The 21,320-nt window shown below is 37.5% G+C and overlaps 1 protein-coding gene across 4 annotated transcripts in view; it reads left to right on the top strand.

Moving 5' to 3' along the window:
* Positions 1-21,320, top strand: part of PPP4R1 (protein phosphatase 4 regulatory subunit 1) — a 64,486-nt gene that overhangs the window by 10,158 nt on the left and 33,008 nt on the right. For 2 of the 4 annotated variants that reach the window (XM_047696857.1, XM_047696855.1), the window contains exons 3-6: positions 10,213-10,297; positions 11,127-11,233; positions 18,916-19,058; positions 19,723-19,869. In XM_047696857.1, the coding sequence (XP_047552813.1) occupies positions 10,239-10,297; positions 11,127-11,233; positions 18,916-19,058; positions 19,723-19,869 (456 nt within the window). In that variant the 5' untranslated portion in view covers positions 10,213-10,238. Of the gene's footprint in view, positions 1-9,966; positions 10,030-10,161; positions 10,298-11,126; positions 11,234-18,915; positions 19,059-19,722; positions 19,870-21,320 lie in introns of those variants that run through there. The other 2 variants (XM_047696856.1, XM_047696854.1) reach the window with 2 other exon arrangements.

Here is a 21,320-nt window from a genome sequence, read left to right as displayed (position 1 = left end):
GTGGGACTCGATCCCAGGACCCTGGGATCATGACCCAATCCAAAGGCAGAGGCTCAATGCACTGAGCCACCCAGGCGCCCCTTCTTTGCATCTTTTAAGAATAAGTTTAGAAATCAGACCCTTTAGCCTGGATCTCCTAAGAGCAAGGCCATTCTCTCATAATCAGCCATCAGATTCACAAAATGTAACATTGATGCAATTCAAATATGTAAGAAGTAGTCATTTTCAAATTTCACCAGTTGTTTGATAATGTTTTTTATGGCAACCATTTTACCAATCCAGCTCCAGCATTGCATTTAGTTGTAATGCCTCTTTGAAAGCCTTTATCTTTCATGATATTAATATTTTTGAAGAATCGATTTGGTTTTATGTTTCCTCATGATTTGATTAAGGTTTTGCACTTTTTTTTCTTTTGCCTTTTCTTTCTTTTTTTTTAAACAGGAATACTATGTAAGCAATTCTGTGATTTTCTCAGTGCTTCATCTCAAGAGGCACCTGATGTCAGTTGTCCATTATTGGTGGTGGTAATTTTAACGACTTGATTAAGGTGATGTCTGCAAGATTTCTCCACCTAAAGATTCTGTTCTTTCCTTTTATAATTAGTAAGGGGAATAGTTGGACACTGAGGAAATACCTCATTCCCAAACAGACTTCTACCCATTAGTATTAGAATGTGTCTGTGATTCTTACTTGAATCCATTTACATTTACTGGTTGGCAGTCTGCTTTACGGAAGAGCATCCCCTTCCTCCCTATTCATTTGTTGGCTTGTTTATTAAAATATCATCTTAAAGCCCATATCTTAAGGTAAGACTTTTATAAAAATGATTAAATCTCCAAGGTACATCTTGTTTTCATTTTCTAAAAAGAATGTAAAGAATTGGGAGACAAAATTTGGCAAATTTTATTGTGGTCTAAGTAGTATCAAGGGAAGAAAAATGGGAGGAGGGAGGACGCATTGTCTGTTTTTTGTGGGTTTTTTTTTCCCCCTATTTTAGAGGCTATTATTAGAGACTATATGGTGAATGAAAGGATGCTGTGTCGTGATCAAGCTTGGTGAAAGTCAGGTTCCAGAAATTAACCATTCTCTTTGGTGTGGTACCTCTCAAAGGCATTAATATGCTAATGAGCTTGTCACTATCTTAGCGGAGGATGAAGTACTCTAGTCCCCTCAAGTATCCCTGTGGGCTACCTTTCACTAACATGTTAATTAATGTGCATTATTCAGGAGAAGCATTAGACTTTTTTTTTTTTTAAGGTAATAAAAGGATGAACAGGACAGTCTATGCCTTCAGAGAATTGATCTATGCTGGAAGTGGGGGCAGGCAAAAGAAAATGAAAGAAGGAAAAACAACTCAAACACTGCTATTGCTGGTAGAATAAAAGCTAGGGCACCCAGACTGGGGGATTCAAAGGAGGAAGAGATCTTAATTAGAAGAGGAGGGGCGCCTGGGTAGCTAAGTTGGTTAAGCAACTGCCTTTGGCTGGCATCCTGTTCCTGAAGCCCCAGGATCCCAGAGTTTTAGGATGGAGTCCTGCATCAGGCTCCCTGCTCAGTGGGGGGCCTGCTTCCGCTCTGACCCTCTCCCCTTTCATGCTTGTTCGCTCTCTCTCAAATAAAATCCTAAAAAAAGAAAAAGGAAACTGAATGGTGTTTGTAAATAGGTAAGTTTAAACTGAGATGAGGGTAAAAGGGCAGAAGTGGGACAGATGTAATAAGGACAGTAGGACAGGAGGGTTGTGGGAATTGTGACTGGAATTGGGCTCCTGTATGGTTGTGCAAGAGAGGGAAAGATGCTGTGCCAGATCATGGAGTCCCTTGAATTACAGCAGGAGAAAGTGAGTCCCTTAACCCTGGCTGACTGGGAGTTTTGGGGTGGAGGAGGGAGGGGGGAGGAAGAGCAGGGAGTGTATTGAACAGAGTAGAGCTTTAGGAAGATAGAAGTGGTTGTGATGGGTAAACTGGGGTAGAATGAGGGGAGATGAAGTCGGTGATGGAGGGTAGTGGTCTTCAAAGTTATTCACTGTATACTTCCTAAAATAGTTTCAAAAACACTGTTTCATGCATTTTTAAGTTTATAGTTATTTTTTAAAACAAAACTTATAAATGTAACTGTTACAAAGTTTAAAAAAATCTACATAGCATAGCACTTTGATGACTTTTGTCATACATTTTCAAGAATAAACTGTTCTTTTTCAAGAATAGCCTGTTCTTTTTATCTTGATATCTTTCCATTTCCTACACAATTTTACTGAATAGGTATCTCAACAGAATGGATGGGGCTTTTTTAAAAGATTTTTTTTTTAAGTTTTTTTTGTTTTTGTTTTTGAGGGAGAGCACGAGCATGGGGAGGGACAGAGGGAGAGCTAGAGGGAGAAGCCGACTCCCCTGCTCAGTGGGGAGCCTGAAGCATGAGCCAAAGTCACTTAACCAACTGGGCCATCCAGGTCCCCTGCATGGGGCTTTTTAAAAAGTGATGTATGGGTTGCCTGGGTGGCTCAGATGTTAAGCGTCTGCCTTAGGCTCAGGTCATGATCTTAGGGTCTTGGGATGCAGTTCTGCATCAGGCTCCCTGCCTGGTGGGAAGCCTACTTCTCCCTCTCCCACTCCCCCTCCTTGTGTTCCCCCTCTTGCTGTCTTTCCCTCTCTCTGTCAAATAAATAAAATGGTAAAAAATAAAAATAAGTCATGTGTGTATTCATGATGAATATAGTTTGCCAGAATGAGATAATATTTAGCATCCATTTCTACCTTTTAAGACCTGTGTGCACTGAGAAATTTTGTTGATACATATAAGTTGATGGAAATGGTTTTGTTAGCAGCACTAATTTCCTTGAATTTCAAGCTTATATACTAAAATTTTTAAAGACATGTTTTTAATGAGCTATCAGTCTTTCCAATTTTTTGAAAGCAAAGAATTAAAACATATCTGACTTGTAAATGTCTTTGTTACAGTCTTTAGAGAGTTGATCTCTTAACAATTCCAATAGTATCTCCGTGGGTCTGTTTGACAGTGGAGGTTTTTCCAGCCTTGGAGCAGTGTAACATGGTGGTCTTGGAGCCGAGAGAGATGTCTTTACTTGTCCTGTGGAGGCTGGAGATTGTAAAAGGGAAAGCCTTAGGATCCAAACTCCTAGACACATTTTTGCAATGAGTACTGGAAGTTGGGGGTCTAAGATATCCCTCCAAGTCATCCATCTGATTTATTCCCAGGAAAATCTTTGTGTCCCTCGTGGGGTTCAGGTGCCCTGGTTTGCTCTCAGCAAAAGACATCAGAACCTCTGAATGAGGGTGTTGGGAACTGAGAGGTGGGAATACAGAATATTTTATAAAAGTAGAATTTATAGTTCTTAGCAACTGATTAAATGATGGGGGCCAGAAAGGCATATTAAAAAGGAAACTGTATGGGCATCTGGGTGGCTCAGTGGGTTAAAGCCTCTGCCTTCAGCTCAGGTCATGATCCTAGGGTCCTGGGATGGAGCCCCACATCAGGCTCTCTGCTCAGCATGGAGCCTGCCTCCCCCCGCCCCCGCCTCCGCCCCCACCACCTGCCTCTCTGCTTACTTGTGATCTCTGTCTGTCAAATAAATAAATAAAATCGTAAAGTCTACAGTTACTTTTTTTTTTTTTTTTTTAATGTTTGAGAACTCAAGATCACAGGAGAAAGCCCTTGAAGAAGAGCTGATTTTTAGAAGATCTGTTTGGACAGTTTAATTTTTAGAACAAATGTGACATTGAGGTGGAGATTCTATGATGTACCTGCAAATATGGATCTGGCATCAGAGCAGGAGAATTTTGGAGGTTATTTGCATTATAGGTGATTATAGAAGCCACGCATTTTCAAGGTCAAGGGAGGGGACGGTGTGTGTGTGTAAAACGTGAGGACAAAGTAGAAGGAAACTACCTACATAAAACGATGAGAAAAAAATACTAGTCCAGAAAGGTTGAAAAATACTCAGGATGGTGTACTTCCAGAGAACCCAAGAAAAGAGAATTTAAGAGGAGGGTATTGGGATAGTGAAAGTCAGCTTTGTCAAGTGCTGTAGAGAAGTAGCACAATTGATCTAAGAAGGGCCCTCTAGTTTTGGCAAATTACTGCTGATCCTTAAGACGAGAATCCCAAGAGTGAAGGAGAAATAGGCCAGATTACTTGTCTTGAGGAGGAGGTGAAGGCTGCGTAGGGAACTTACCTCTTCAAGAAATTTGAAAAATCATTTTAGAGAATATCAAGCTTAAGTTCTGGATCGAGTGTCAGGAAAAAAAACCCAAGTACTCAGAATTGACTTTAATTACCTTTATATTGCTCATAGAGTATAGCGTACAGGCCTTATCTTCCCTCCACCATTGTAATGTTACTGTTTCCGTAGTTGAGTCTTAGATGAGGTGGTTGGTGTTTAAAGGCAGTGTTGTTGGAAAAATATATCTTTCTACAGCAGTAGCATGAGAAGCACTTGTGTATCTTCTCGCGCTTTTAAGCATATCTGTGGTCAAGAATAGAACAGTGGTCAGGATTGCTACTCAGACTGTTCTTCCTTGCTTTTGTTCTGGCTGCCCGCACTCTTGGCCCCTGACTAAGTGCTGTAGAGTTCATCAGATACCTTTATGATGGTAAAGTAGGAACGGGGTTGATTTTTTGAGGGTAGTTCTGGGAACTTAGGGATTTGGCACATCTTCTGAGAATTTAAGGTTTAAGAATAATAGATTCAAAATTCTTACTGAAAGAGCATGAAATTAACATGAATTTGTAGTATGTCTGAGCATTGTTAACAAGGAATAGAAAAGAGACTTACGGTGATGCAGGTAGAACCAGGATTGTCTCCACTGAATTACAATGTTGTACTCTTAAAGGGGACTAAGGCTCCTATATACTTCTTTCCTCCTCTTCTGCTGCAGTGACTAAGAGTGTCAGATAATCGGGAGAGGAGTAATGTGATACCTGGGGTTCTCTTAGAATGCTGCGTAAAGGCAAAAGGTCTTTGGCTTGGAAAAGAAGGCTTCTTGCTTAACTTCTAAAAAAAAAATGGTTTTAATTAATAATTGAGAATTTTAATAAAGTGTTAGCGTAGCACAGTTGAATAAGCATATATTCTGCCCAGAATTGTTGCCCAAAAGAGGTAACAACTGTTGAATTTAACTAAGTTGTTGCTTAGCATTCCTGTGCCATTCCTAATTACAGGGTGGCAGTGTGACTTCTCTAGCCAGGTAAGAGGATATTGCAAAATGTGATAATGTTACTTTTTAAAAAATTAGAAGACTAGGTCGATTTTGGTTGGCCACATTCTCCTACTCTTCCTGTCTCCCTTCTTTGGGAACCCTGTGTCCCACCTTGTGCTCCAGTCCTTGGGCAGTTTGCCAGACATGGCATGGTTTGTTTTTACTCCCTCACCATCCTTAGATCTCTCTGCTGGGAATGCCCTCTTCCTGCCCTCTGTCCTGCTTGGCAACTCCAGTGTATCTTCCAAGAACTGCCTGATTTTTTGAAGTCTTGTACTCACCAGGGCAAATTTAGACATACAACAACTAAAAGCATATAATAGTTAACAATATACTGTGTATATTCTTATACTGTCTATCTTTCTTAGTATGTATGTGTACACATATCTGGACATACATACTTACACGCATGTTTATATCTGTGTTTATATCTGTGTTCCTTATTGAGTGCTTGGCACTCCCAGTATATGGGCTGCCCTACTTACTGGTTGAAATGGATGAAAACATTTAAAAATAAATGGAAACCACATTGAGATTCTCTGTATCTAGAAACAGACCTAAATGCACAGGGAAGGAAACATTTACTCATTTGCCTGACTCCATGTTAGAGACTTTATAGACGTTATCTTAGAATGCGTGTCTTAAAAGTCTTGCCCTTTATTTTGTAGATGAGGAAGCAGACCCAAATTAATTAGGTATTTGTGTTAAGTTCATATAGTTCATGAGTAGCAAAACATGAGATTTGCACCCAGATCTGTCTTACTTTGAAGAGCCTCTATCCTTTTCACACCACTGTTCACTGTCACTGTGTAGAGGTTAATCATCTTGAAACTTTCACGTGGGTCCAACTTTAAACTTTTACATTTTCCTTAAATTTAAAATACCTAAAAATTGGACCATTGCTTTCTGCTCCTTTGGATTTCCTTTGGTGCTGGTGCAAGGAGCTGAGAATAGGTAGAGGATACATCCTGAACTGTAAGGATATTTTCTCTCTTCCACTATATAACCTCTTAGCTTATTACAAAGGGAAGTATTCTGTTTTATAAGTTAACAAAGAGAAGTGTCATTTTTCTGTTGTTAACGTTCTCATCATTTTTTTCTTGATCTCTCAGTGTGTATTGTAACACACTTGGTTTTTATAATTTGGGAGTAGAAGGATTTGTTGAGTCTAATTTATGGTTTGGGTCTTTGCCATATGATGCCTTAAATATAAGGCTTCGGTTTGTCCTCTGGGTTTCTATTCCTATTAGGAATTCTCTTCTATTAGGATTCTGTTAGAATTCACTAAAACCCACAAGTTTTCATTGAACGATTGAAGAGTGCACTTACGATGACGAGCACTAAGTAACGTATAACGAATTATTGAATCAATTATATTGTGCACCTGAAATTAATATAACACTGTATGTTAACTCTACTGGAATTAAAGTAAATACTTAAGAAAGTAAAAAAAATTTTTTTAAAAAGATGTCCTATAGCTTTTTCATGGAAGCATTTATTTTGTAATTAAATGTGGGGTTTTGAAAACGTGAAGATTGCCCACTTAAGTGTTTATTGGAATCCTGTTTCTCATGCAGAGCTTGCAAGTCCTCTTCCTTTTTCTACTCCATCCTGGTTGCCCTTCAGCTAAGACAGTAAGTTTCCTGGGGAAGAGGAAGTATAGGAATTTGGGGAGGTCAGGTAATTTGAAAAAGCATTTTAGAGTGATCATTGTCTTTAATATGCTTTTTGGTCAGTTTGAAATTTCAAATAACATGAAAAGATGACCTGATTTTTCTTACTTCATCAGTGGAGGAGCCTAGGTTTTTAAGGCTGTGAAGCCCTAAGGGCTGTTGCTGCCATAGTGTCAAAGCCTCTGTAAACTTAAGTTAACCAGAAAGAAGGTGCTCAGGTGGGGTATGGAGGCATGAAACGTCTCTCTTCATCTGCAGCAATGGTCCTTATCTTTGTCTTTTGTGTAATACTAATATCACCACTTTGGCTTTCTTAGGCTTACTGCTTCATGTTTTATCTTTGGTGTAAAAGAAAAAAAAATTCTTTTCAACCTATTGGTTGAAATTTTGGCTTTAAAACTATGTCTCTGGTGGATAGGCTATAGTTGGGTATTACTTTTTTATTAGTTGGGGATCTCTGCTTTTAAGTGTATAGTCCACTTATATGTTATGTAATTACTGGTCTGGTTGGATTAGGTCTGTTTTTTTTCTATCTGTCTCTCTTTTTTATCCTCTGTTGCTTTTTTCCTGACTTTCTTTTGGGTTAACGATATTTTTTAGTATTGCATTTTAATTCCCCTATTGGCTTTCTAGCCATTCTTTTTTGTGTATTTTAGAGAGTACTCACAAGGATTGTAACCCTTAATCACTGTCTAGTTAGTGTTCTTGCATAAACTATAGGATCCTTATTAACAGTTCAGCTACATTTACTACCTCTGTGTTGTCTGTTTTATCGGAGAATGTTATTTACTGTACCATCACTCAGTATATGCTGTAGGGTTTTTTTGTTAGTGGTAATAGTCTTTTTTTATTGATTATTTTTATGTTTCTCTTCTTGTAACCTGTGGCAGACATTTGCAAGATAACTGAGTAAGACTTAATTAAGTGTGTACTCTGTCGTATGGGAACCAAATCCTCATGGCCTCCATAAAGATGAGATCCAGAGCCTTATTAGTCCAATCAAAAACTGATGAAGAGGGCGCCTGGGTGGCTCAGTGGGTTAAGCCTCTGCCTTCAGCTCAGGTCATGATCTCAGGGTCCTGGGATCGAGCCCCGCATCGGGCTCTGCTCAGCAGGGAGCCTGCTTCCCTTCCTCTCTGCCTGCCTGTCTGCCTACTTATGATCTCTGCCTGTCAAATAAATAAATAAAATCTTTAAAAAAAAAAAAACTGATGAAGAAATCTTGAGTTCAGAAAGGAGGGTTCAGGCCAGGATGAATCCACAGATACTGGCAGGAGGCAACAGTTCTGGGAGATAAAAGTGAAGCTTTGTCACCATTGCCTGTGCCAGAGTGGAACATCTCCTTTTGTAGAGAACTCATTCATTGTCAACTGTGGTGGTTAGAGTGGTGTCCAAATGTGAAGCAAAATACAGTTTTGTTGCCCTCTAACAGTATGTTTCTTAAATATGGTTGTTCCACAATCTGCATTTGAATTAGTAGGGGTATTTATTAAAAATGAGTGTTCCTGGAGCTTACCCCAAACCTCCATAATCAGTATTTGACTGTGCCACCTGCTGTCTGCATTTCGAGTTAAGTGCTCCAAGCTTGCCTTATACACGGCAATGTTGGACAGTAGCCACTCTAGGAGTCCTGGCTTTCTAAGGACCAGTATCATGATTTTAATGGTTATCTTTAAGATTAACAAGTATGAGACTGATGAAACAGTTTGGTCATAGTCATAGAATTCTAGAGCCTGCATAAAGGTACCTTTGAGGTCATGCTAGCTCAACAGTCCTGTACTAGAAGGAGAAAAACAGAGGCCAAATAAGAGTATCTGAGTGGTTTTTACAACTTTCTGATTCAAAATTAAATACTGTGCTATGAATTATAGATCAGCATAAACTGTATAAAAGTTGTCTACACTATGTAAGTAATTATTTTAATGTTAGGTGTTATTTTTAATCCAATTTGAAAATCTCTGCCTTTTAATTGGGGGTATTGATACTATTTGTGCTCAGCAAGGTTATTGACATGGTTGGATTTAAATCTCACAGCTTTCTGTGTGTCCTGTCTCCTCTTTTATCCTCTTTTTTTGCCTTTTGGATGGAATATTTTTTTTATGATTCCATTTTATGGCCTTATTGGCTTACTAGCTATATATCTTTGGTGGATTTGGGGTTTTTTTTTTTTTTTTTGATGTTTAATGGCTACTGTAGAGTTTCTGATTAGTGTACATCTTTAAACAGTCTGCCTTTAAGTAACATGTTATCTCCTCACAGTGTTAAGAACAGTGTACTTTGCCCTTTTCCTGCCTTTGTGCTGTTGTAGTCACACATCTTAACTTCTATATATGTTAGAAACCCGAAGTACATTTTTTTAAAGTTTTTATTTAAATTCCAGTTAGCATACAGTGTAATTAGTTTCAGATGTACGATACAGTGATTCAGCACATCCATTCAACACCTGGTGCTCATCACAAGTGCCCCCCCAATCCCCATCACCTATTTCACCGACCTCCCCTCTGTTCATTCTAGTTAAGAGTAGATTTTTTATCTTTTTTTTTGCATTGCATATTTTTACTTTAAACAATTATCTTTCAAAGAGATTTTTAAATAAAGTCTTTTGTACAATTGGTATAATTTTCTTTTTACTTGAAGGACTTTAATTCTTATAGTGTGGGTTTGCTAGTGATGATGTCTGTCAGCTTTTGTGTGTTTGAAATCTGTGTATTTGAAAGATACGAATTTCAGAGAGATTTTAAGGATGTTTATTGGCTACAGAGTTGTAGGTTGACTTTTTTTTGTTTTATTTTTGGTTTTGTTTTGTTTTCTTTTCTTTTAGTACTTCAAGGAATGCTCTTCTCTCTCCTGGCTTATATTGTTTCTGATGAGAAGTCTGCTAGAATTCTTACATTTGTTCTTTTGCTTAACTCACATTTTAGTGAGTTATTCTGACTGCATTGCAGAATTTACTTTACCAGTGTTTGACATTTTATTTAGAAGTTGTTAGTGTTCTGATTGAACATGTAAGTTCTCAGTGATCACACTGTGCTGAGTTTTCATAGCTTCTGTCCCCTCTGTTTCTAGAGACAACTAGACATACCTGTAGAAAAAGGAGAGGGAGCATCCTTGAGTCTTTCATGGCTTGAATGTAAGAGTTGATGTAAGAATCTCTTGTGATCCTTTATATCACTCCAGAAACATTAAAGATAGTCTTACTTATGCTGCTTCAGACAGGCAAGGGTACTTTTTAGTTTCAGAGTGTTATAAGGAGTATTTCTGATGTCTCTGATAGTTGGTGTGGATGACTACAGCTCAGAGTCTGATGTGATTATTATACCTTCAGCCCTGGACTTTGTCTCACAAGATGAAATGTTGACGCCACTGGGGAGACTGGACAAGTATGCTGCAAGTGAGAACGTGTTTAACAGGTATGTGCCTATCCTTTTCCTTGTGGAAGTGGAAGGATTAATTATTACGTTCATTTCAATAGGGAAAATCCAGTTTTTCAGTTTAAAGTAGTATTAACATGTGTAGTCTCAGCCAGCATGTTTTATTAATAATCACAGCCAAGGCCTCTTTTATAATTGTTTATTCCTTGATCCTAGTAAGCATGTGACACTCTTTGTTAGCATTTTGGCAAAAAAAAAAAAAAAAAAAAAAAAAAAAACCCAAAACAAATAAAAACACCATTACCTTTTTGGTGTTCGGCATAATTTTAATATTTGTGTAAAGTGATCACTGAGGGGAGTATATTATTCTTTCAACAGATGATGCTGTAAACCTACTATGTGCCAGGTGATGTTCAAGGGGATTGGGACGCTTCCTAATGCGTTGTTTCTCCAACTGTGGTCCCCAGGATACCTGTATCAGTTTTCTGGGAAATCTGAAAGTCTTAAATTTTTTGAGTATAGATGTATAAATCTCAGTAAAAATGTGTGAAGGTAATATTTTACATAATGAGGAATGTGTGTATTTTCCTATAATTTGATTGTTGAAGATAACTGAAATTTTGTAGAATTTTCAGTGACCTTAGAAATTTGTCACTTCAGTTAAAGATGAAAAATATTTTGGTAAATATTCAGTCTCTTGTTAACAATAAAATCCATGCTGGTGTTTGTCACTTAGGAGATTAGTGACTTAATGTATGTTATAAAATATCTTAAGAAAAAAATTCTTTAAAATCATGTAGAGTCTACCTTTTGGAATTCTAAATATTATTAACATGCTAAGCACTATATCATTTTCTTTTTCTTTTAGACAAATGGTGGCCCGGAGTTTGCTGGACACATTGAGGGAAGTCTGCGATGATGAAAGAGATTGCATTGCTGTTTTGGAAAGAATTAGCAGATTAGCTGACGATTCAGGTATACGTTTATGCAGAGAAAGGTTTCTTTAACCAAATTTGAGGTTTTATGAACTAATGAAAAACTTAGTGTATTATGAGACTTCTTTAAAAGATTTCCTAAATAAATTACCAAATATATCAGTAAGAAAAAGAAAAAAAACTTTGTAAGAGCCACATTTTGTGGTTGGTTTGTTTAATTTGGAAATTTCTCATCAGAAAAATCTACAAGTTGTTTTTGCATCATGTATGTTAATATTTTAGGATTGCTGAAAACTTAAAAATAATTTTGAATAAATTTTAAAAGGGATGGAGTGAGCTATAACTTTTTTAAGGCAAATATAAAATGCTTCTATCAGTCATGATAAAACTAGAGCGTTTTGTCTCCAAGGAGAAGATAGGATGGTCTGCTTAAGAAAGAGGTAAACCTGCGGTGCCTGCGTGGCTCAGTGGGTTAAAGTCTCTGCCTTCCGCTCAGGTCATGATCCCAGAGTCCTGGGATTGCAAGCTGGCTCTCTGCTCAGCAGGGAGCCTGCTTCCCTTCCTCTCTCTCTGCCTGCCTCTCTGCCTACTTGTGATCTCTGTCTGTCAAATAAATAAATAAAAATTTTTTTTAAATGTTTAAAAAAAAAGAAGTAAACCTGACTTCAATATGGTTATATTAAGTTTCTTAATATTTTTTCTTGAGGCAAAATATGCATAACATAAACCTTACCATTTTAACTTAATCTTAAGTCATATGCATATCTTTATTTTTTATTTTAGAAACAATTCAAAAATAAATTTTTTTTCTTAAACCGATTATCTCTTTATTAAAATGTGTTATTTTTCACTTTCTAACAAACTTTTTGGCATGTAAGCACTCTGATTTTTAATTTTTAGATGGGCTCATCTTTTGGTGAGCAATTTGTTTTATGGGACTATGTTTTACTATTTACATAAGCCTTAAGTGTTTTTTTATTTTCCTATAGAGTAGAAAAAAATTCATAAGCTTACAAATAATCTAATGGTGACATCTAATGATGATATATGTACTTGCTTATATATGTATGCTTGTTCCAGAATGGTTTTAGGAGAATCTCATCAATTATAATTTTCATTACTTATTTTTTGCATTGTGGCTATTCCTTTCTTAGTTATTAGAATAGATATTCTTTAGGGAGAAATTTGTGTTTATTTTCTTTTACCTGTTTGTCACCCATAGTACTTGTTTTTATAAATATATTTGTCTATATATAGTTGACCCTTGAACATGGGTTTGAACTGTACAGGTCCATTGATTTTTTTCGATGAGTACAGTACTTTAAATGTATTTTCCTTATGTTTTTTTTTTTTTTTTTTTTTTGCTGCAATTTTATTTATTTATTTTTTTTTAATTTTTTTTTTTTTTTTTCAGCATAACAGTATTCATTATTTTTGCACCACACCCAGTGCTCCATGCAATCCGTGCCCTCTACAATACCCACCACCTGGTGCCCCCAACCTCCCACCCCCCACCCCTTCAAAATTCTCAGATCGTTTTTCAGAGTCCATAGTCTCTCATGGTTCACCTCCCCTTCCAATTTCCCTCAACTCCCTTCTCCTCTCCATCTCCCCTTGTCCTCCATGCTATTTGTTATGCTCCACAAATAAGTGAAACCATATGATAATTGACTCTCTCTGCTTGACTTATTTCACTCAACCTAATCTCTTCCAGTCCTGTCCATGTTGCTACAAAACTTGGGGATTCATCCTTTCTTTCCTTTTTTTTTTTTTTTTTTTTTACAGCTTTATAAACATATATTTTTATCCCCAGGGGTACAGGTCTGCGAATCGCCAGGTTTACACACTTCACAACACTCACCATAGCACATACCCTCCCCGATATCCATAACCCCACCCCCTCTCCCAACCCCCTCCCCCCATCAACCCTCAGTTTGTTTTGTGAGATTAAGAGTCACTTATGGTTTGTCTCCCTCCCAATCCCATCTTGTTTCATTTACTCTTCTCCTACCCCCTCGACCCCCCATGTTGCATCTCCTCTCCCTCATATCAGGGAGATCATATGATAGTTGTCTTTCTCCGATTGACTTATTTCGCTAAGCATGATACCCTCTAGTTCCATCCACGTCGTCGCAAATGGCAAGATTTCATTTCTTTTGATGGCTGCATAGTATTCCATTGTGTATATATACCACATCTTCTTTATCCATTCGTCTGTAGATGGACATCTAGGTTCTTTCCATAGTTTGGCTATTGTAGACATTGCTGCTATAAACATTCGGGTGCATGTGCCCCTTCGGATCACTATGTTTGTATCTTTAGGGTAAATACCCAGCAGTGCAATTGCAGGGTCATAGGGTAGTTCTATTTTCAACATTTTGAGGAACCTCCATGCTGTTTTCCAGAGTGGTTGCACCAGCTTGCATTCCCACCAACAGTGTAGGAGGGTTCCCCTTTCTCCGCATCCTCGCCAGCATCTGTCATTTCCTGACTTGTTAATTTTAGCCATTCTGACTGGTGTGAGGTGATATCTCATGGTGGTTTTGATTTGTATTTCCCTGATGCCGAGTGATATGGAGCACTTTTTCATGTGTCTGTTGGCCATCTGGATGTCTTCTTTGCAGAAATGTCTGTTCATGTCCTCTGCCCATTTCTTGATTGGATTATTTGTTCTTTGGGTGTTGAGTTTGCTAAGTTCTTTATAGATTTTGGACACTAGCCCTTTATCTGATATGTCATTTGCAAATATCTTCTCCCATTCTGTCAGTTGTCTTTTGGTTTTTTTAACTGTTTCCTTTGCTGTGCAAAAGCTTTTGATCTTGATAAAATCCCAAAAGTTCATTTTTGCCCTTGCTTCCCTTGCCTTTGGTGATGTTCCTAGGAAGATGTTGCTGCGGCTGACGTCAAAGAGGTTGCTGCCTGTGTTCTCCTCGAGGATTTTGATGGATTCCTTTCTCACATTGAGATCCTTCATCCATTTTGAGTCTATTTTCGTGTGTGGTGTAAGGAAATGATCCAATTTCATTTTTCTGCATGTGGCTGTCCAATTTTCCCAACACCATTTATTGAAGAGGCTGTCTTTTTTCCATTGGACATTCTTTCCTGCTTTGTCGAAGATGAGTTGACCATAGAGTTGAGGGTCCATTTCTGGGCTCTCTATTCTGTTCCATTGATCTATGTGTCTGTTTTTGTGCCAGTACCATGCTGTCTTGAGGATGACAGCTTTGTAATAGAGCTTGAAGTCCGGAATTGTGATGCCACCAACTTTGGCTTTCTTTTTCAATATTCCTTTGGCTATTCGAGGTCTTTTCTGGTTCCATATAAATTTGAGGATTATTTGTTCCATTTCTTTGAAAAAAATGGATGGTACTTTGATAGGAATTGCATTAAATGTGTAGATTGCTTTAGGTAGCATAGACATTTTCACAATATTTATTCTTCCAATCCAGGAGCATGGAACATTTTTCCATTTCTTTGTGTCTTCCTCAATTTCTTTCATGAGTACTTTATAGTTTTCTGAGTATAGATTCTTAGTCTCTTTGGTTAGGTTTATTCCTAGGTATCTTATAGTTTTGGGTGCAATTGTAAATGGGATGGACTCCTTAATTTCTCTTTCTTCTGTCTTGTTGTTGGTGTAGAGAAATGCAACTGATTTCTGTGCATTGATTTTATATCCTGACACTTGACTGAATTCCTGTACAAGTTCTAGCAGTTTTGGAGTGGAGTCTTTTGGGTTTTCCACATAGAGTATCATATCATCTGCGAAGAGTGATAGTTTGACTTCTTCTTTGCCGATTTGGATGCCTTTAATTTCCTTTTGTTGTCTGATTGCTGAGGCTAGGACTTCTAGTACTATGTTGAATAGCAGTGGTGATAACGGACATCCCTGCCGTGTTCCTGACCTTAGCGGAAAAGCTTTCAGTTTTTCTCCATTGAGAATGATATTTGCGGTGGGTTTTTCATAGATGGCTTTGATAATATTGAGGTATGTGCTGTCTATCCCTACACTTTGAAGAGTTTTGATCAGGAAGGGATGCTGTACTTTGTCAAATGCTTTTTCAGCATCTATGGAGAGTATCATATGGTTCTTGTTCTTTCTTTTATTAATGTGTTGTATCACATTGATTGATTTGCGGATGTTGAACCAGCCTTGCAGCCCTGGAATAAATCCCACTTGGTCGTGGTGAATAATCCTTTTAACGTACTGTTGAATCCTATTGGCTAGTATTTTGGCGAGAATTTTTGCATCTGTGTTCATCAAGGATATTGGTCTGTAGTTCTCATTTTTGATGGGATCCTTGTCTGGTTTTGGGATCAAGGTGATGCTGGCCTCATAAAATGAGTTTGGAAGTTTTCCTTCTATTGCTATTTTTTGGAACAGTTTCAGGAGAATAGGAATTAGTTCTTCTTCCTTATGATTTTTTAATAACATATTCTTTTCCCTAGCTTACTTTATTGTAAGAATACAGCATACAATACGTAAAACATAAAAAGTACGTGTTAATCGACTTGTTATTGGTAAGGCTTTCAGTCAACAGTAGGCTAATAGTAGTCAGGTTTTGGGGGTGTCAAAAGTTTTATGTGGATTTTCTACACAGGGAGGGGTCAGTGCCCCAGCCCCTTAGTTGTTCCAGGGTCAACTGTATATATATTTTTTAAATATACTCTCAAGTTTTTGAGTTCATGGTAAATATCTCTATTGACTTTCACATTTTTTGTTCATTTGATAAGCGTAATACAGTGCACAGTCCTAGGCCAGTTTCTAGAATAAATGCTAGAGCAGTTACTAAGGTGAATAAGAATTCCTGTCATCAAATTAACAGTTTAATGAATGCAAATAACTTACAAATAATACTTTATAACAGGGAGAGTTGTTGCTGATTTCAGAAAGTTAGTGACATTTAGTTAAATTTAGTAGAATAATGAGGTACAGAGAAGGGAAACAGCATACTCGGGAGAAGAAAAGACTGGTTTAGAGGATTAAGGAGCTCAAAATAGTGGCCCATTTGGTCAACAGGTAGTTTACTGAGTCTACGGCTTAAAATAATGAGGCTGTTCAATAAAGCAGTCGAGGCTAGATTGTAGGGGTCCATACCATGCCATCCTAGAGTGTGTTTTTATGATATAGAACAGTAATGTACCAGTACAGACACTTGGTGACATAGATGGGCAACAGGAGCACTTGTTGGGGAGCTCTGTTACTTTAATATTGAATAAAACTCACTATAAAAAGTACATGGACTGGGGTGCCTGGGTGGCTTAGTGGGTAAAGCCTCTGCCTTCGGCTCAGGTCATGATCCCAGGTCCTGGGTTCAAGCCCCGCATCTGGCTTTCTGCCCAGCAGGGAGCCTGCTTCTCTTCCTCTCTCTCTGCCTGCCTCTCTACCTACTTGTCATCTCTCTGTCAAATAAATAAAATCTTTCAAAAACAAAAAAAAGTACATGGACTATAAATTTTCAGCTCCATGAAGTAAAGCAAAATGAAGGCCCATGTAATTACTACTCAGATCAAGAGATAAAACTAGCATCCCGGAAACCATTTCAGGGCACCTTCTCATTTCTGTCCTGTTCTTCTTTCCCAAGGTAAATCCATGTTTTGACCCCTAAGTGTGTAGATTAATTTTCCCCTCTGAACTTTTATATGGAATCATACTGAAAATGTTCTTTTGTGTCTAGCTTCTTTATACTTCTGAAGCTTATCATGTTGGTGTGTAACTGTATGTATAGATTTTTTTAAATTGAAACAGAAAAGAGTTGGATGAAAAAAACTTACTAAATTAGTAAATTTAAACAAGCATTTGCTATATAAAAATCCTAAAACTATGAGTAATAACTTTAGGGAAATAAGAAAATCAAGATAAAAGTTGATAAGGATAAGGCAGATAAAAGATTTAAAGGTTCTAAGCTCCTTGTTTGCTTAAGAGAATGGAATATATGCATTAATTTTACAACTGTATATTTTTCAGTAGTCATGATCAGCCCAGCTTATCAAGTTAGAGACCTTGGACTCAACTCCCTTTTCTTCATTCTCTTCAGCCATCATAGTAGCTCTGAAATCCCTCCCCAGCACTTCAGTTCCTCCCATATGACTCACAGTATGTTCATTTCTTGACTCTGTTTTGTCCCATTGGTCTGTTTGCCTAACCAGGTCTTTGAAGAAAGAAAAGTTACTGATCACTTTTTTTTTTTTTTAAGATTTTATTTAAGAGAGGGACTGAGCAGTGGGGAGGGACCAAGGAGAGGGAGAAGCAGACTCTTGGCTGAACAAAGAGCCTGATGTGGGTGAGAGCATGACTTTAGCCAAAGGCAGACGCCCAACCAACTGAGCCACCCAGGCACTCCTACTGATTTCATTCTTAACCAGAACTGTAACTTGTATCCTTCTTTTGCTTCAAAAATATGTATAATTATTAGGTCCATGTAAGCAAATACAGGGTCAGTGAGGAAAAGGAGAGGCCTATGTCTTTTTTTTTTTTTAACTAATTATTTTTCAAAACAGAAGCACTATTTTGTTCAGTTACTGTCTAACTTCAAATGGCAGAACCATGTAATAGAAATTCCAAATATTGTTGATAAGATTCTTAGCTTTGTAAGATGCTAGTGCATTTTCTCCTGATGCTTTCATTAATTTCTGTTTGTTGAAATCTAAAGTTCCTCTGGACCCATGCATGCATATTTACCTTAAAGTAACTGTAATGATATAATCATTAATACCAAAGTTCTAATTAGGTCTGATGTAATGAATTGTATTGATAATCTGTCATGTCTGTATGTGTCTTGGTCATTTGCATTTCTTCTGAGAACTGCCTGTCCTTATCCTTATTTTCTTCCTTGTGTTCATTTAAACAATGGGTTCTTTGTATATTTAGTTATTAATACTTTGTTATATGTATATTTTCTCCCAAGCCAGCTTGCCTTTTAACTGAGTATGGTACCTGTTGTCTATAATGGAGGCTTTATAAAGTGGAATTAGTTGGTCTCAAAGTTGGTTTGGGGGTTTTGTTTGCCTTGGAAGGGCTTCTCACCTCAAGATTAAACATTTTTTTTAATGTTGTCTTTTAGTGCTTTTGATCTTTAAAAAAAATGTTTGGAACTTTAATTACAATTCATGTATGATATGCAGGATAGGAATCATCCTTTTTTCTCACATAACTGATTCTCCTGCCATTACTCTGTCTTAAAACCCAGAGATTTGAAATGCTATATTTGTCATTCTTTTGCTGTACATACTTGGGTCTTTCAGATTTTTTGTTTCTTTAAATTGATTGGTCTACTTTATTTTAATCTTAGTTAATTTTAACTATAAATTCTGTATTCATTGATTAAATTTAGGTTAAGAACCGGTCCTTAAGACTTGTCCTAGGAGGCTCTTAAATAGTTCATAGATATTACATATTTTGTTGATGTGAGTATTGGATATTTAACCCCCAGCATATGTGACACAATTAGGTGATGGATAAATTTGGTCATAATAGGAAATGATTGCATACTTAGTGCACAGTAGGAAGATAGAAGCCTGGGGATAGGAAAAGGATCTTCCTTTTACTTGAAGGGTTGACCTGCATATGATTGTGAAAAAGGATCCTAGAGTTAGAGTACACTGTGTAAGTCCCTTTTATGCTGAGGATGGAAGTCCAGAGCTTTCCTGAATAGTCTTAAGCCCAGGCAAAGATTTTGTTAATTTGGGGTAATGTGTTTGTTCACATTTCTGTTATTTCAATAGAACCGACGGTGAGAGCAGAGCTGATGGAACAGGTGCCTCATATTGCATTGTTTTGTCAAGAAAACCGGCCTTCAATCCCATATGCTTTTTCCAAATACTTACTACCTATTGTGGTTAGATATCTTGCAGATCAGAATAATCAGGTAAGAGTGCCATTTACATATTCCTACATTTACCATGTTGTATGTAGAATGGCCTCTCCTAGCTGGTCTCATTTGAGTGCTTTTTCCTCTTCAGCTTCATTATTCTGTTTTTCAAAATGACTTTGTGTCTTAGACGAGATATGTTGAGAGTCTGGCAAATCTAGAAAGTCCCCTTAATGCCATGATAAGACAGTGCCCAGTAGCTGCATTCTTACATGGTACCCTCGTGGGTGCCCCTCAGAAAGTTTGCTAATTAGAGAGTCACCGTTCACAGGGGTGGCTTTCCTTTTGCACATGTGATAGCATGTGAGCTGGGAGGAGGGGCAGAGGGAGAGGGAGAGAAGCCGACCTCCTGCTGAGCAGGATACCCAATGCAGGGCTCAGTCCCAGGGTCTGGGATCAAGAGTTGGGTGTCCAACCGGCTGAGCCACCTGGGCACCCCACAAGGATGGCTTTCCTGTTCCAGTTCATTTGTCGTATCACAGTCTGCCAAGTTCTGTCTTGGCAATAGCTGGAGAAAATAGCAACAAGTTTTTTATTTGCAAAGTTTTGCCAGTTATGAATCCCTTTAAGTTGAGATGAAAAGTCTTCACTTTCGTGAAAATCAAGTAATAGGGTCTTGTTACATCATGTATGTACTTTGTTTATTCTGATTTTTTCCTAGGTAAGAAAAACAAGTCAGGCAGCTTTGCTGGCTCTGCTGGAGCAGGAGTTAATTGAGCGATTTGATGTGGAGACCAAAGTGTGTCCCGTCCTCATAGAGCTAACTGCCCCAGATAGCAACGATGATGTGAAAACAGAAGCTGTGGCTGTAAGTAGAAGACACTTTTTCTTTAAAAGGCAAAATTCGTCACTGTTTTGACAAATAGGAGGTGCTCAAATATTGTAGAATGTATTATGGAGTGCGTTAGGTATCAAAGTAGCCCCAGAGCATTAGAAGGGGCTAGAGAGGGACATAGGCATACAAAAGAGGTCTGTGTTTTGCGGGCCCCAGTTGTGCTTTGCACCTGTGAATTAGATGGGCTCTATCGCAGGGCTCTGAGAAAGCAAGATATGCAGCAAGAGAATAATAAGTAACTGTAAATTCATTATTATGGATAAAGAAGATGGGAGAAATAATCAGTGCAGTTAAAACAAAAAACAGAAACCCAGTATTGGATGAAGAAACGGTGAAACTCTAGTTGCTATTAAACACTTTTCTAGGCACTATGTAAGCACAGGAGAAAAAAATAGCTCCTGCCCTTGACATTGTGGTCTTTGGGGGAAGGATAGTCAGGCAAGTAATTTTATAATGATATATAATAAGTGATAGAAATTGTGATGATAAGAAAAATACATGAATTAAATCATGTACATAAAAAAGTCCGGTTTAACAAGTCCATCTAAAATTTCAGCTCTACTTGGAAAGTGAGAGTTTACTGTTTAAACCTAAAATAGGGACATCTGGCTGGCTCAGTTGGTGGCATGTGTGATTCTTTGTCTTAGGGTTATGCGTTCGAACCCCATGTTGGTTGCAGAGATTACCTAAAAATAAAATAAAAAATAAAACCCTAAAATAATAGCATCTTGTAGATATGAAAAGAATTACACAAAAATTGGGTAATGTTTCTGGATCATTAGGATGAATTAAGTTGTCTCTATAGTCCCCTTTCCCTTGGAAATGTCTTGATTCCATTATTTTATTTTTTAGATACTCCATACCAGTTAATAGTAAATTTAGATACTTTTCAGTAATATCACTTTTATTGAAATGAAATTCACATAATGAAAAACCATTTTAAAGTGTACAATTAAGTTAGCATTTAGTACATTCACCATGTTGTACAATCAGCACCTCTGTCACATTCCAAAGGTGTAGCATTTTTTTTTTTTTTTTTTCACAAATTCCTCAATGAAGAAAATCAGTTTTCGCATAACTGAGGAGAGTTTAACTTGCTTGGTTATTTTTATGGGACTTAACAATAGTGAAGCATTATAACTAATGGACTATATATCCAGCACTAGAATGAAACCCAGGATTCTTCTACAGTCGGTTTATTTATCATGTTCTGCACATCCTAGCTTTCTAGTTGTTCTCTATCTTGGAGATAATTCATTCTGATGAATTTAATTATGTTAGATCAGTGATATAGGATGTAACTTCAGATCTTTAGGGCTTGAAGATGCTTAGAAACAGTATAGAGTCAAAGAACAAAACTGGCTTTGGAATTTGGGAAATACAGATGTTACCACGAGTTGTGAGGATGCTGGGATTTTGATAAG

Source organism: Lutra lutra, chromosome 12, assembly GCF_902655055.1.
Source record: "Lutra lutra chromosome 12, mLutLut1.2, whole genome shotgun sequence".
Classification (NCBI taxonomy): Eukaryota; Metazoa; Chordata; class Mammalia; order Carnivora; family Mustelidae; genus Lutra; species Lutra lutra.
Note: the sequence above shows the minus strand (reverse complement) of the source record. Positions and strands in the feature narration are given on the sequence as shown.